At 37.1% G+C, this 17145-nt stretch overlaps 1 protein-coding gene across 3 annotated transcripts in view; it reads right to left on the bottom strand.

Moving 5' to 3' along the window:
* LOC138704841 (uncharacterized) overlaps window positions 1–17145 on the bottom strand; it is a 191000-nt gene that overhangs the window by 24870 nt on the left and 148985 nt on the right. For 2 of the 3 annotated variants that reach the window (XR_011333446.1, XM_069833154.1), the window contains exons 1-3: window positions 15198–15321; window positions 8238–8441; window positions 1371–1570 (exon numbers count right to left, since the gene is read on the bottom strand). Coding sequence is in view for 2 of the 3 variants with exons in the window: in XM_069833154.1 (XP_069689255.1) it covers window positions 1371–1570; window positions 8238–8355 (318 nt within the window). In the remaining variant the exon portion in view is untranslated. Of the gene's footprint in view, window positions 1–1370; window positions 1571–8237; window positions 8442–15197; window positions 15322–17145 lie in introns of those variants that run through there. The other variant, XM_069833155.1, reaches the window with a different exon arrangement.

Genomic DNA, 17145 nt, shown 5'->3' with positions numbered 1-17145 from the left:
AGTTGCTAGTGCAATATGTAAACAAATCATTTTACTAGCTATAGGAGGAGAGAAAAGTAGTCTATCCATTTATGTTACAGGGAAATATAGTATTACGATTTTCAGTTTGGTCATTACTTTACAGTATTTTATCAAAAACAGTAGAATAGTAACAATCTTTTTCACAAACTCAATTCTTCAGGCGGTTATATGCATTATGTAATGTCTACTTTATTCAGCATATTAATAACCTAATTTATTCCTGAGAATTTTGTGAGCACTTCCGTAAGAAACCCCAATTTCTACAGCTAACTTCTTGACCGACTTATTAGGACCTCGCTGCATCCTTTCTCTAGCATCTTCTACAGCATCTTCTGTCACCTTTGTTGGCCATCTTACACTTTTCTTCCTTTCTGTACACTCTGTTGCTCTAAATTTATCTACCAGATTAGTGACATTTCTACGAAAATAATGTGTAAGGATATAATCAGGAAATTGTGAGGAAAATAAAAAGAAAAACTGTTGTTCACATTCTGTTATATTGTAATTCCAGTTTCCATCATCGTCCTTCACACTTACAAACAGCAAAACAAAACTCTTGTTTAAATAATGTTGTTAAGTACCGTACCATATTATAGGGTACCGTACTTTCGGTAACTCTAATCTTCACTTGTGCTCAGTCCACACAGATAAATTCAGTTATGCTACACACCATACCTGTGTGAAAATAAACTTCAATAATATAAGCTCTTTCTTCTATAGAAAATGCAACATATTTCTGAAACACACTGTACTCTGTTCTGTTTATTTCACTGCTAGCAACAGCGGCCGTAAGTTTGTGTGACTGACGTTAGCAAGGACATTAGTGAAAGGAGTGGGAGTTAAGTACATTTAGAAACGCAGGTACAATAAAAATTGAAGTAAAAATAAAATGATGTCCCTGTACTATTAACAGTAGAATATAACGCAGCACATTGACGTCGTTGTTTACATTCACGTATGTCTGTCTACTATGTTCAAGGAACTCTATAGTCAAGTTGTGGGTACATTGGTTGCTAAAGTGTCCCGGATCCTAAGCTTGATAATAATTAGTGAAATGGTCTAGGAAAATGTATTTAAATCCAATTAAATATAATGTACAGGTAACTAATCACTTTTACTGGAAAAATCGAATCTGATGAAAACTCAGTGTTTAGAATAATGTATAGTACATACAAATAAATTTAATAATCTGTTACCCTTTTATAATAATAATAATAATAATAATAATAATAATAATAATAATAATAATAATAATAATAATAATAATTTCTTCTGGCTGGCAAAGTTAAGGCCGTAACGCCTTCTCTTCCACTATTTTTCTTGAAGATAATAAAAATACTGTTACACACCTTCAGACTGAAGAAGATAGGAAGGAGAGCCACAGATAAACTGCAGCCCTGCAACTCATTGGTAGGCGAGTTTCTTGTTCCCACGTAGAGGAGGTCCAGCAGAGACGTCAAGAGCTGTAGATGCCTTCCAGATAAATCCTGACGCAAAAGACCTAGTGCATCACTAGCGACTATCCTCTCAGGAATGCCTGGGTTTTCAGCTGTTCAACAAAGTTACGAAGCACTGGTCAAATGGTATGGTGTCTTTCAGCTGTTCACTTGGAACGTGGCTTTATTTTTAGTTATTGTTTAATCAACTGTCCGAAGACAGGTTGGAACCTCATAAATGACGCCAATGAGGCATCACTCATGAGGCAACTAAGCCAGGAAATAGTGGGGTAGGGTGACCAGTTCCCTTCCCCTCATTGCATACATCGCTGACTAGTAACATATTACACTATAAAATCAGACTTCAGATTGTGCAAACAATTGTTCTTCCTGCGACACATATAATCAAGTGAGATGCACTGCCTGATATTACACAGCTCCTAATATCGGATAAATGTAGTTCTTGCTATGCTCGGTAGATGGTAGATTTTTTAGTAGGTTATTTTACAACGCTTCATCAACATCTTAGGTTATTTAGCGTCTGAATGAGGTGAAGGTGATAGTGTCGGTGAAATGAGTCCGGGGTCCAGCACCGATAGTTACCCAGCATTTGCTCATATTGGGTTGAGGGAAAACTCCGGAAAAAACCTCAACCAGGTTACTTGTCCTGACCGGGAATCGAACCCGGGCCACCTGGTTTCGCGGCCAGACGCCCAAACCGTTACTCCACAGGTGTAGACGGTAGATGGTAGATGGCTACTATGAATCTTTGTAGAGTATTTACTGATTCACTGCATTCGACAGGTCGAGACACGCGTTAAACCCTTATGGTATATTATATGAACGTTTTACTGCGAAGTGTATGTTTTCCATGTGCTGTGTTCTATTTTCTACACCCTCTACTATCCTTAATGTCTTGGTGTAAACGTAACACTTCTTGGATTGTATATTGAAAGGGCTACGTACCATATAATTGGTTTTGATTTGCGAGTGATTATGATGTGGAAACCAGAAGCTTTAGTTTATCGCGCGAATTACCCAGTATCGGACAGTGTATGTTCACCCAGTACCGGACAAGAGAATATCATTAAGGATAAGATTTTATGGCCTCTTTCTTATTTCTAGGACTTTATTCTTACTTGGAAACGAATAAGAGAGGGAAGTGGGACGGGAAGGATATGAAATATGTATTGCAGAAAGTGATGAAGAGAAATTGACCATCAGAGAGGCAGCTGCTCATTTCTCTGTTCCTAAAAGTATCTTAGGGGAAAGTTAAGGAACTAAAATCAGTGAATTCAATTATTATGCTGCCTAAAATGGAAAGATTTGATGTGACATTTTCTGAAGAACTAGAGAACGATTATTTGATAGGCTTAGATAATCATTTGGAAACGTGTGGACTGTACTGAATCAGAAAATATTGGTTTTTTGTTTGTGATCACTGATCACTGCTAGTAAATCCAATAATTGTTCCACATAGAATAATGTCTTCAAATAGTGAGGCAAAAGATTGTTTAATAAGAAGTTGTATTGTGTGTATATTCAATATGTGTAGGCCTATGTTGTTTCATTTTGTTTATAAATATAAAAAAATATATTAACTTATGATTGAAAATACCTTCATGCTAATGAGTCCTTATTTTTAATTTTTTGTATTTGTTTTAAATAGTATGACAAAAAATAGTGTTTATTGTGTGTCCGATACTGGGATCCATTATTTGCTGTACTGTAGTATCAAGGTTGTTCAACTTTAATTGTTTATGTAATTTGTTCTAAATTTAGATCACTGAATTCACGGAGATTGTGAGAGTAAAAGCCAATTGATAATTTTACAGTACCTTTATTGCAAAGAGTAACTTAAATCTTCCACAACTGTTAACAAGGCTTAAGTGTTCGGCACTGGGGGACCTTCCCCTAGATATACTGAACGATACATATCAACCAGAACCTCAATCAGAGATGTAATTACACCAAATAAGAATCTTATATTAAATTAGTCTTTCTCTTCTCTATTTATGTCAATATTATATGGTTGCATATAACTAAAGAAGGCATAATGACTTGAGTCGGTCGCTGTAATGTGGGCCTAATGCTCAAATCCTGCATTCACCTGCGCGGCGGATGCTCACTTTGAATGCTCGGCTAAGAAGTGCTCATATTTAATTCTCGTTTGAGATGTCGGATATAGAAGTCGCAAGTTCTGTTTTCATTCTAATGGGATGGAGTTATTTGTAAAAGAAGAGAAATCAGAAACGATGGTGGCAAGCGAATCTATATAGAGACAGAAATACATCGAATTTTGGAATATTAAAAAAAAATCAAGAAATCAGTGGTCAATATAAAAATTCATTAGAATATCTTCTACAGATTTCGAGTACCGTAAAATGGGGTGAATAGGATCAGTGGGGGTGAATAGGATCAAAACTTCAGTCTTGGTTATACAGGGTATTTAAAAATACGGGGCATAATTTCAGGTATGTATTTCCCACATGTAGACAATCAAAATAGTTCATTACAACATGTGTGGAAATGCTTCATTTCCGAGTTATGGCCTTCACAACATTGAAATTCACCGGAACGTTGTTCTTTCCGCAGGTCGTTGTCATTACAGAAGATGTTCAAAATGTCCACTTCCTGCTTGAATACAGAGCTCACATCGATGTCTCATTGACCTGCGAACACGATCCCAAACTCCAGGAGTATTGCGTATGTCCTCAGAACATGCCACAATTCGATTCCGAAGGGATTCCAAATCAGGCACCGGAGACGAATAAACCAATGATTTTGAATGGCCCCACAAGTAGAAATCGAGAGGGTTCAGATCAGGTGAGAGTGGAGGCCAAGCAATTGGGCCACCTCTACCTATCCATCGATCAGGAAACCTTCGATCCAAGTACCGGCGAGCCGTACGACTCAAGTGTGCAGGAGCGCCATCATGCAAGATTGACGATTGATCAGTGGAGTGTCTTCTAAAACATGAGGTATGGTGTTTTCCAGGAAGTTTGTGTACGCCTGCCCCGTAAGTCTGTTTACAAGTACATGGGGTCCACTAATCGATCACCAATGATACCGGCCCACATGTTGAGGGAGAACCGCACCTGGTGATGAGATGGAACAGTTGCACGTGGGTTTTCATACGCCCATACATGCTGTTTGTGGAAGTTTGTTATGCCATCTCGTGTGAACTGTGCTTCATCTGTAAATAATACTAAGGCAGGAAAGTTCGGATTTACACCACACTGCTGCAAGAACCACTGACAGAACCTAACTCGTGCAGGGTAATCTGCTGGTGACAGGGCCTGTACACGTTGCAAATGATAAGGATACAATTGATACACTTTCAACAGTCTCCAAACAGTCGTATGAGGAACATTGACTTGAAACGCTACCCTTCGTGTGCTGATAGAAGGAGTCATGTTCACAGCCTCCAAAATCTCCTCCTGTACTTCTGGAGTTGTAGATCTTGGTCGTCCCCTTCCCAAACCAGGAGAGTTAAATTTTCCATACTCGCACAGACGGTAATGGAGACGTACAAATGTCTTCCGATCTGGACATTGTCGCTGTGGGTACCTCTCTTGGTACAAACGACGAGCCAGCGCAGCATTGCCGTCCGCCTTACCGTACATGAAGTGTATCTCTGCCAGCTCTTGATTTGAATACATGTCGCACAGTCTAACGCCTACACAACACTGAATGTAATCTTCGCCTCGGAATGAACTGTCAGAGTGCCCTCTTAATGTCTCCTTTGACGGCAACGACCTGCGGAAAGAAAAACGTTCCGGTGAATTTAAATGTTGTGAAGGCCATAACTCGAAAATAAAGCATTTCCGGACACATGTTGTAATGAACTATTTTGATTGTCTACATGTGGGAAATACATACCTGAAATTATGCCCCGTGTTTTTTAAACACCCTGTATATTACCAGTCTTATGGCCGGTTTCACAAAGCTTCATTAAGGTTTTAATGATTCATTAATGTATTTACTGGTTCATTAAATAATTTGTATATCTCACCAAGCATCATTAGCCTAACGAACCAGTAAAACTATCATTAAATGTAGTGATAGAAATTTCCGTCTTTAAATTTTTAATTATTCATTATTTGCAATATAAAATGGCGGAACGTTTCGACGCAGAATTGTTATATCTGGAACTGCTCGAAAATTAAGAGGCAAATGGAGATAATGTTAACCATTTAAAAACCGATCATTTTGAAAATCTGAATGACACAAAAATTCACAAAAGATACCGCGTCACGAAGATCGTGGTACCGGTACTCAAAATTTTAGAGGAAACTGAGCATAGGTTACAATATCATAAAAACGGCTGAGACAAAGTTGAAACTAGTCAACTAGGTAACATACAACTGAGTTTTATTTTAAGACATGAAAGTGATTATTATAACTACGTACCGGTACCTAAGAAATATTAGTAAATTAATACATAATGTGCATTTGAAACATAAAAAAACTTAATTGGTATATTAACTTTCATTTATTAGAATTATATTATAGTTAGCGATAAGATATGTTTGCACTGGCTTTAAAACAGAAGCGAAAGAGCTGGATTCTTGGAATTTATAATCGTTTTCTTTCCGATGGAAATTTAATTTTCCAGCAGGATAATCACCCCGCGCACACTGCCATAAACGTTCAAAGACGGTTCACGGAAAAGCATGAAAAAAGAGGAGGATTGACAAATATCGAGACATCCCACCTCAAAATCCAGATCAGTTCTGGGATCAAGTTCTGGCTACCTGGGAAGATTTCGTTAAGGACCAGAACTATTTCCGCGATCTGGTGGACTCAATGCCCCGAAAATTCCAGGCAGTGATAGACGCCGGTGGCATGTGGACAATGTATTAGATCCACATGTGTATTTCTTTTATTTTTCTTTAATTTGTTGTTAATCTTAGTTTTATTTCGGGAAGAAAATTGATCTCCCAAGAGTTTTTTTAAATTCTCCTAGTGGAGCAAGATTTGCGAAATAATCCGTTCCACTACACAAAATTAAAAAAATGAAGAACGGTAACATGTATAAAAATTAGTTACGTTAACAAAAAATTGTTATCGTCGAGAATCGAACACGGGCTCCTGGAATGGCAAGCCAACTCGCTACTGAATGCTCCACCGTAGAGTCACGACTTAATGAGCGCGACGAGGCATATATATAGCTGCTCGGCTTGAAGTCTACGGAGACAGCGCACATATAAACGTATTCGTGTAAATATTTTAATGTTCAGTACTAGTTAATGTTTCATTTGGACTGATTTACTGAAGCTTGGTGAAACCGGCCCTTACTCTAAACATTCCTCAAAGAGAAACATAACATGTTATTTTCACAACTTTTGTCTGAACAGCTGTGGTGTTATCCGCCATGTTTAACTGTTTGTTAAATGAGTTAAGGGCCTGAAATCCTACATTTAAAGTTAACAAACGGTTAAGAATCTGTTAAGCCAAACTGGTGTTGAACAAATGGGAAAACTGTATTTAACAAACTGTTGAAGGTTTAACAGTCGTTAAGTGTTCTAACAATACTTGGACAAACCGGCCACTAGAGTTGCACCTAGATGGCATTTGAGACGATAAGGTTACCTCTGCCCTTGTCGGCAAATAAGTGTAACTGAATTCTTTGTAGGTACTAAAACCTCCGCCAGGGGATAGTCTATTTTTCGGGATCGGAAAGTTTGGTCATAGCTAAATATTAGATTGATGCATAAGTTCGTAGCATTTTTGTTCGTCATCTCAACACTGCGTTGCTAGGAGAGTGTTTATTGTTTGTCATTTTTGAATGTAAATACGGCTTGGATTTTGCGGATGTGAGGGAAGTTTGCTTATTTGTGGGCTAAAGAAGAACGAAATATCAAGTGGAAAAAATGAATTACTTCGACACATTCTTTTGTTCAGTTTAATAGAGGAACAAAGGCAGCGGAGGCGGCTCGAAACATTTGTGCCGTGTACAGGGAGAATGTCATCGAGAAAGCACTGCAAGAAAATGGTTCTGTCGTTTCAACACACAGCACCCCGTACAAAAGTTAGTGCCCATCCACAGAAGATGATGTACTGCGTCTGGCGAGTTAAAGAAGGTGTCATGTACTACGAATTGCTTTCCAGGAATGTAACCATAACTATTGACATGATAATATATTGCCAACAAATCACATGCCTTGCGGCTGCAAATCAAGTAAAACGACCGGGAACTCATCAAGTGCAGCTGCAACACGATAATGCAAACCCTCACTCCGCCAACATGACGTAAGCAGCTATCCAGGAGCTTGGTTGGGAGATGATTCCACATCCCACATATTCTCCCGATCTTGCGCTCTCAGATTTTCACTTTTTCCGTTCTCTGTACAACAATGTTCAAGGGAACTCCTTTGGTAACGAAGATGCTTTAAAAACTTGACTTGACGACTTCTTTAACTCAAAACTAGGAGATTACTTCAGACGAGAAATCGAAAAACTACTCTAAAGTTGACAGAGAGTCAGAGATAGTGTAGGAGAATATATTACTAATTAATTTGTGTTCTGTTATTCTCAAATAAAAACGTCTGTCATAGCGAAAAAAACGTTACAAACGTTTTGCATCACCCAGTAAAACAAAATATTAAATCAAATAAATTTATATTACTCGCAATCCTAAGTCGAAAGGAAAACTTAACGTCGGTGCCATCTCTGACGGAAATGAAACATAGATTATGAAAGAAAGGGATAAAACGATTACAAAAATGAACTCAGGGCTGAGATTAATGCATTTTATAAAGTTTAACAAGTTCTGACCGAGGACGAGCCGCTGTACACGAACTGGGATCAGGGGCTCTCTGAGATGCATAAGGAACATCTGAAGAGCTGCGGCGCTCTCAATGGCAGCTCCATCCAATTGGTGACGCAATCCCATGCAGTCACCACGGTGCAGACTGGCAAGGATCTTCCTTCGGGTATGAGGTCGGCCCGAAATCCTGAAGATGCCTTCAGCTCGAATGTCTGTAAGCAATATACTCAATTGTAATCTCATATTAGGCTCAAAATTTATTTTAAAAAGCTGTTCTTTCGAAAGAGGCGGTACATTTTTATCCTCTCTAGAGGATGTCAGTTATTACAGCCTACATTGAAGTTTATTGACTTAGGTCTACTGGTCTCGCTCTCATAATTTATACTTGATTTCCTTCTTTGTTTATCGGAGGATTCTGCGACTCACAAATCGTTCTGTGAAGATATCTGCAGTCTTAATCGAGACGTTAGTTCGTGTATAATTCTATTGGCTAAGAAAAGAATAAATAGATTAAGAAACTTACAATAATAATTTATAAGAATTTAAGAATACAATAATACACAACGAATCAAACTTAAGTTATCGAAATTCTTACCGAATCGAGGTTTTTCCCTGCCTTTTGTTTGATTTAAGGCCGTCGAAGGACAAAATGCGCTGGCTTTCCTTAAGGGGTTAGGTACAGCTTACAGCAGTAACATTTTTAAATATTCAATATTTTTTTACTCCATTATTATATCTTGTACAATAATTAAAATTGGTATGTGTAAAACACTGTCCTTCTACTACATGAAAAAAATATTTTTTTACGATTAAAAAATTATATATATATATATATATATTTTTTTTTTCTTTTTTCAAAATTCAAAATGTGCAGTTCACTGTGCAGTGATGAAGCGCTTCCCTCATAACTCATAAACTTGTTAACTTTTTCATGTTCTCTCTCTTTTATTTTATTGCTGAAACTCATGTTTACAACTACATTCCTTAATAAATAATATTCCTTTTTATTTTGTGTTAGAAGAAAATACTGATATTTGACCATTTTGTAAAGTGAATTTATTTTTTATCAGACAATCTATCAAAGCTAGAGAAGTGGTCTTGCATCATATTGTAGATACGACATGCATTAATACACACAAGAAATTTAATCACAGAATGTTGAATAGTTTTTGAGTTATGTGGGAAACGCCTCGTCACTGCATAGTGAACTGAATTTTTGAAAAAAAAAAAATATAAATAATTTTTTTAAATCGTAAAAATATATTTTTTTTTTCGTATAGCAGAAGGACAGTGTTTTACACATACTAATTTTCATTATTGTACAAGATACAATAAAAAAAATATTGAGGAAAAGAAATGGAGGAAAAAAATGTTGAATATTTCCAAAATTTTACTGCTGTAAGCTGTACCTAATCTCTTAAAAGTCGTCGCGCTAATTCGGCGACACAAAATTCTACTGGCACTTTAGATTGTCAATCTTACGATTAATTAGTCGGTTGTCTGAATTTAATTAAGAAATAGGTCTACGTAACTTACAGGATACATAAGTATACCTAAGAAGCACTTCATATGTAATGACAAAGTATTGAATACTGTGTATGTATGCATAAAAGAGAAGTGAACTTTCAAACGCAATTTTGTACACGTTTTCCTTTAAGAAAAATGCAAAAAGAAAAAAAAAACCCTACGTGGAAAATGAAAAAAAAAAATGTTCAAACCAACTTCATTCCTACTTAACTGCGGAAATTACTGCATTTTGACTCTAAAATCATACGTATAAGATGGAGGCTTACATAACATTAGGAATATATTGAAGCATTTTTTTTTTTTTTTTTAATTTTTGACAAACTACGTTTCGAAAGTCCATTCGTTGACCTCTCACGATCACCACATGTGAGAAACTGTGTTCTACATTTTGCGGATTCCAAAATGTTTCTCCCGGAAATGAGTCATAATATGTCGTTCAGTGTCTTCAGATTCATATATTATTACTCATACATTCTTTCCAGTCATTATGAACTCTGTTATGTTTATCTAAGGAATTGATACTCATACGAATATTTTTGTCTAGCATATTGCTTATCACTGCTTTTTGAGTTCAAACGAAAGTTTCATTCAGCATTCCTGCTGTGTTTGCTAAAATGTGCTAATGCAATTCACGTCGCAGATTTACGGCACATAAAACAATTCTGATCCTGTTACAGAGCTCAAAACAAAACTTGCAGGTATAATTTGTCGCTTAAATTGAATTTCGACGCCGAATAGCCACTGCATCGTGGAGCCTAACTGCTAGTTCATTCGTTCATAAGTCTTCTGCCCAATGGCAGGTCTTTCACTGCAAACCCAACATTCTCCAGTCTTAACAGTAAGAATTTTAAATTGATAAAAGGCCCAAACGACACTAGTTTCTAAGAATTGTTGAATATTTGTAACAATGATACTACTTCAAGGACATCGGACAGTAATATACTTACTGGCTTTTAAGGAACCCTGAGGTTCATTGCCGCCCTCACATAAGCCCGCCATTGATCCCTATCCTGAGCAAGATTAATCCACTCTCTATCATCATATCCCACTTTCCTCAAATCCATTTTAATATTATCTTCCCATCCACGTCTCGGCCTCCCCAAAGGTCTTTTTCCATCCGGCCTTCCAACTAACATTCTATATGCATTTCTGGATTCGCCCATACGTGCTACATGCCCTGCCCATCTCAAACGCCTGAATTTAATGTTCCTAATTATGTCAGGTGAAGGATTTAATGCGTGCAGTTCTGCGTTGTGTAACTTTCTCGTGTACCTTCATCCCTCTTAGCCCCAAATATTTTCCTAAGCACCTTATTCTCAAACACCCTTAACCTCTGTTCCTCTCTCAAAGTGAGAGTCCAAGTTTCACAACCATAAAGAACAACCAGTTATATAACTGTTTCATAAATTCCAACTTTCAGATTTTTTGATAGCAGACTGGATGACAAAAGCTTCTCAACCGAATAATAACACGCATTTCCCATATTTATTCTGTGTTTAATTTCCTCCCGAGTGTCACTGCGCTTAGTGCCACGGTAAAAAATATGTTGAGCTTACATTCTCAGCAATACTAATTGTGCTGACTTTACTTGTAAACATCCTTCGCCACTGTGTGCCCATTAGTGGTATTTTGTTGAAAGCGAAGCTTAGGTCTAGCCGTTGGAGTATTTTATTTCCGTACATTAATAAAGTGCAATTAAATTGGTACTCATTCATTTATTGTTCCTAATAGATGATTGTCTTTAAACATATTTTGTTTTTGCCATTATTGCATTTTTTTTCTCTTCTGAAACGAGATATTTGCGAAACTATTACGAGAATTCAGTTGATAATAGCTGTTAAAATCGTAGGCTGCTTAAATCAAATATTGACCTCAAATAAGTAAAAGTACAGGAAAAGGAAGCAATAAAATTAACTGGTATTAAACAGATTACCTGTATTTTAGAAATAAAGGTAAAGGTAAAGGCAATTCCATGATAGGCCAGATCGGCCCAGGGGGTGGATGGCGAAAGGTTAAAGCTCCCACCTTTACAGACAATCGGCAAGTTAATGGTAGTAGGGATATCAATCCTACGTGCCCGCCGCCTTTACTCCAAGGAAATGCCCCTGGTACTCATTTCTGTAGTGAGTGAGTAAACTCCAGGGGCATAGTGCGGCCGGAAGGATTAGATCAATGGAAAAATCCTTGACCTCATCGGAAATCAAACCCGCGACCTTTCGGCTTTGTAGCGTTACACCTTAACCGCTACGCTACCGCGCGCCCCCTTTTAGAAATAAGCCGAGATATAATTGGAATAATAGTTTATATTATCGAACATTCATTGTAGTAGCTGTTTATTAAAGACGTACTTATTAACTAAAGTACTTGTGATATAAATGGCGCGAAGGAACATCAAATCTCACTTAATGTTGTGTCATACGTTTTGGTAAACACTCACCCCTCTAGTATCTCAGTGATTCAGCGCGGCTTTGACTTGTTTATGCTTTTCGAAGGCTAGACTGGGAACGGATCCTAGCACTTCGGCACACAGTGTAACGAAAAAAGAGGTCAAAACTTCAGGTATGGATTTCTCTTATGTATAGAAGAAAACATGGTTATATTAACATGAGTCCAGAAATGCTTGGTTTTTTGAGTAGGGCTTGGAAATATGATCATAGAGCATTTCAGTAGGCCTATGTTGTTTGTTTTTTCTTCTTGTTAGGAGGATGGGAACATCCCACGCACTACGACCTGAGATCTATTTTGTACACCCCCTACATGGGATGAGTTGCGTGCCCACCGATCCTCTACGCGCACCGACATAACCACTTGACCCCCTTAACGACCGGTCCCTAATGCCAACATAGTCCATATACCACTCCTGCTTCGGCAACCCACACCAAGGCTCCCTTAAAGGTCCGAGGCGGAAGTCCTTCCCCGAGGTGTGCCCCGGGTTCCGTTGTAGAAGCTATCCATCATCACATGAATACAATCCACGGAGGCCGGTCGAGAGAGACAGCAGCTTCGGAGGGCCGCCTGCAGAAGATTTGAAAACCAGAAGAAGTAATGGGATGATGAATGAAAGGATGACAGGGGAGGAAAGGAAGTGGCGAAGATGAGTGGGATTCCAATCGCCTGATAAAGTTACCTGATATTTATCCACAGGAGTGAGGGAAAAACCCCGAAAAAAACCTCACCTAGGCAACTCGTTCCGGCCCGTTGGGTTCGGAGTTAGACTCGCTAACCCCTCAGCCACAATGGTAGACATGTTTGTTTACTTGTATGAAAATAACACATTCTGTTTACATTTCCTTAGCTAAGCTGTTCAAAATGTCCACCTTCTGCCTGAATACAGGTCGCAGCTCGTCGTCTCTTAGAGATTCGAACATGCATGGCCTCTATGCTCACCAGATCTCAACTCATTGTACTTCTCTCTGTGGAGGGAACTTACAGTCTTTGGTATATTCGACTCCTATGGATAATGAATGAACTCTTCATCGGCTGATTCTGCAAAGTTGTCAGACAATAAAAACTATGCTAGGAATTTGGGGACACGTTCAGATGTTACAAATTCTATGTATGTACATTTCCTTATCTATTTTATTTATCTAATAGTTCCTCTTACAACCCGAAATGGAATGATGTGCATGCCCTAAGACCCCGCGCGCTACAGATTCTTCTGCTGTTCGCCTCCGAACTCCCCTACAGCCTGCAGAATCCCTTTTACCTTTCCACGCAGTCATCATCGCGGTCCTTCAACCCCATTCCTACGAGCTACATGAGCTTAAGAGAGAGCCCACGGTACGTAGCAGTACTGCCAGCAACTAGGTCTAATGACCATACATCACGGGATCCAAGTTCGATGCTGGCCCGTAATCAACTCTGCTCCAGAGTAAACTCGAAATATGGAAAAGAAACGGAGATAATGATGAAATAGGGAAGTGTAATTATTATGGCAAAATTAGTCCGAGGTCCAACGACGAAAGTTACCCAGCATCTCTGCCTTAATTTGTTCGAGAGAAAACCTAGGAAAAACCTCAACTAGGTAGCTTGTCCCAATCAAGAACTCAGAACCTTTCGTTTTACGGTCAGACATGCTAACCGTTACTGCACGGCAGTGAATGCATTTCCTTATCACCAATTTAGTTTTAGAAATGTACAGCGTGTTCATAATGCATGTGTCCGATTTATTTGCAACGTCCGTAGATCTGACCGTATCACACCTTCACTAAATATGCTGTCCTGGGTCCGTCTCAAAGAGCGAAGAACTATTCACTCTCTCACTTTACTCCTCAATATTCTTCAGAACTTTAGCTACTTAGCTTCTCGCTTTCAACATTTGTTCTTATATCACAAAATAAATACTCGCTCACAACACCATATCACACTCTCCATTCCTAAACACAGAACATCCTTCTACTCTTCATCGTTCACCGTCTCTGCAGCTCATCTCTGGAACTCTCTACCACATGTTAGTTATAGTTTCAAAAATAAACTAGAATTGCACTTTTCCAATTCAGATTCCTTTCACTTATAAGCTCTTTTCTCTGCGATAGTTTTGTAAAAATATATATTTTCTTTTTCTTCCTTTTCTCTTTTTTGTTCTCTTGATCACCAGATGAATTCATTATCATACCCTTTTTATTGTGAATTTTATTTAATTTTCGTATTTCTTTTCTTTTTTATTATTATTTTATTACATTCCATTTTGTTATATTCTTCCTTACGTTTTCCATATTAACTATTTGTACTAAATGAGTTGCTTTTACTAAATTCCAATGTGTTTTACTTTCTTTTTTTCTATTATGGTATTATTTTCATGTTGTTTAGTGTCGATTTTATTATGCTATTATTATTATTTTATTATTATTATTATTATTATTATTATTATTATTATTATTATTATTATTATTATTATTATTATTAATATGTAAGTATTCTGTTCTTTAACTTTTTGTTAAATTTTCACTACTGTATACTTTGTGACCTGGTAGAGTGAAAGAGAAGGCCCTATGGCCTTAACACTGCCATTATAAATGAATTATTATTATTATTATTATTATTATTATTATTATTATTATTATTATTATTATTAACTTTTTAAGATTATAAACCAATTACTGAACTAAAATGTATTAAATTATTGGATAGCCTATTTGAAACATAAGGACGTCACAATGTTCTATTCTAATTTTAATAATGTCATCATTATAAACAGTTCTGTGAAAGGACATTACTGTGGCTGTTATGTCGATTCTAAGAAAGATGTTCTTTGTAATCCTCCGACTTCTTGGCCGCCTTGGTCTCTGTGATAACTTATATTAGATATATGTTAAAGCTGCTTTTGGTAAACTGTCTCTTTGCATGCGTTTTATGTAATTAACGATTAAAACAGGAAGAGGGACTTTTGGACACCTTGTACCTTATAGTAATAGCATTTATTATTGTGTAATAGTACTCACTTTCTTTGAGAAATGCAATAATTTCGAGTACCGCACACAAGGATCTCTTCGAGATAATCTCATCTTTTTTCTCGTCTCTGTAAATGAAACACAAACGAGAAAATTAAATTAGATAAAATCAAACTATATTATTATTATTATTCTGCCGCTGTGTGGGTAGCGAATAATGAATTAATCTTTAATGTTGTATGTAAGCCATGTTATGTTTCCGAATCTCAACCGTAGGAAGGCATATAAATTTCCATTCTCATTATGTCCTCTGGTGTCCTTGTGGACGCCCGATGTTCCGACGATATCATAATACGAGAGTCACACCAAGTGTCCGACCGATGTAAGGCCGAAAGGTAAAGAAAAAAATTGAAGGTAGAACATCGACAGCGGTATGAAAAGCTTCAATAAATAAAAAAAGTTAAATTTTGATTACAATGGTTTACAGTGATTTTGCTACTGAAGAAAAACAAATGTACCAACCCTAATTTGAGTGTGGTGATTATAAATCTGAAGTCCGTTTTTTCCTCTCACGTCACAATTTTAAAATAATAACATTTTTATTTTTTACATTTTTAATACATTTAGATCCATTTTATTTATTTTCTTTTGATTTTGCTACTGAACAAAAACAAGTCTACCAACTCCAATTTAAGTGTGCTGATTACAGATCTGAAGTCCGTTTTTTTTCTATCATGTCACAATTTTAAAACAATAACTTTTTTTTTTTTTTTTTTCATTTTTAACACAAGGCGCTCGTTGACACAAAGAAGATATTTCTTCCATCACTTCACATTAGTCTCATGAAATACTTTGTGCAGGTTCTGAATTATGATGGTGAAGGCTTTAAGTATCTGAAGGAGAAGTTTGGAAAAGTGAAAAGTGATGCAAAATTGAAGGCAGGAATTTTCATTGGGCCAGAGATCCGACAGTTGATGTGTGACGCTACTTCAGATCAAATCTAAGTGCTCTTGAACTCGAAGCTTGGGACACATTTATACTAGTGTCAACTAGGTTTTTAGGAGATCATCGAGCTGATAATTATGCTGAACTAGCATGTAATATGCTTAGAGCATTTCAGAATCTAGGCTGTCGCATGTCTTTAAAATGCACTTTCTTCATTCACACCTTGACTTTTTCCACCAAATCTCGGCATTAGGAAGCATAGGAATTATATTTTGAATATAAACAGGATAGTCGGAACAAAAAGCTTGTATAACAGATGTTTCCGGTAAATGGTACTCTTTTAATGCGGTTTGTTATTCCGATGGTGTGGAGAGAACAGAAGGACTATGTCTCGTATTATTATTTCTGTTGAAGGCGGCTTTCTGACTTTTCTAAAAAATAAACATTCCGTATTCTACCGAGATATACCTTCAGAAATAGACCTATTAAGCATAACAATTGAGGGGCTTAGAACAAAAAGCAGGTAAGTGACGGAAACCTAGTTTTGAGGAAATTACAGTTAAGTTCTACATGCAATGAAATATTATACACTAGCTTGGTGAAATGATGCCCATATAGCAGCACTGCACAGTGTGATCACTTACCTGATTTTATCCCAAAGAAACATCCATTTGGGCTATCACAACACGCACTTACCTCATTTTTTTTTAATAATGTCACTTACCTGCTTTTTGTTCTAAGCCCCTCAATTCTCTTGCGATTTTTATGCCACATGAATGTCGAGCTCTTATCTCAAAGCTGGAACTTTCTCCAGTTTTCACTCTCTTTTTAGTTTCTAAAATCCAAAAAGTCCCATTTAATTTCACAATCATAGTTAAACAATTTCGCAAGAGAGCTTACTCACAAAAACAATGATAAACTCTGGGTCTCGACTAAAGGATGGCATCTCCTACACCCATGCTCTAATGTACTGGTCTATCGAAAAAAGATATTGTTTATTATAATAATGTAAACGGTATTATATCTCAGTTGGGGAACATAATTTTTATTAATA

This window comes from Periplaneta americana, chromosome 8 (assembly GCF_040183065.1).
Source record: "Periplaneta americana isolate PAMFEO1 chromosome 8, P.americana_PAMFEO1_priV1, whole genome shotgun sequence".
In the NCBI taxonomy this organism is placed as follows: Eukaryota; Metazoa; Arthropoda; class Insecta; order Blattodea; family Blattidae; genus Periplaneta; species Periplaneta americana.
Note: the sequence above shows the minus strand (reverse complement) of the source record. Positions and strands in the feature narration are given on the sequence as shown.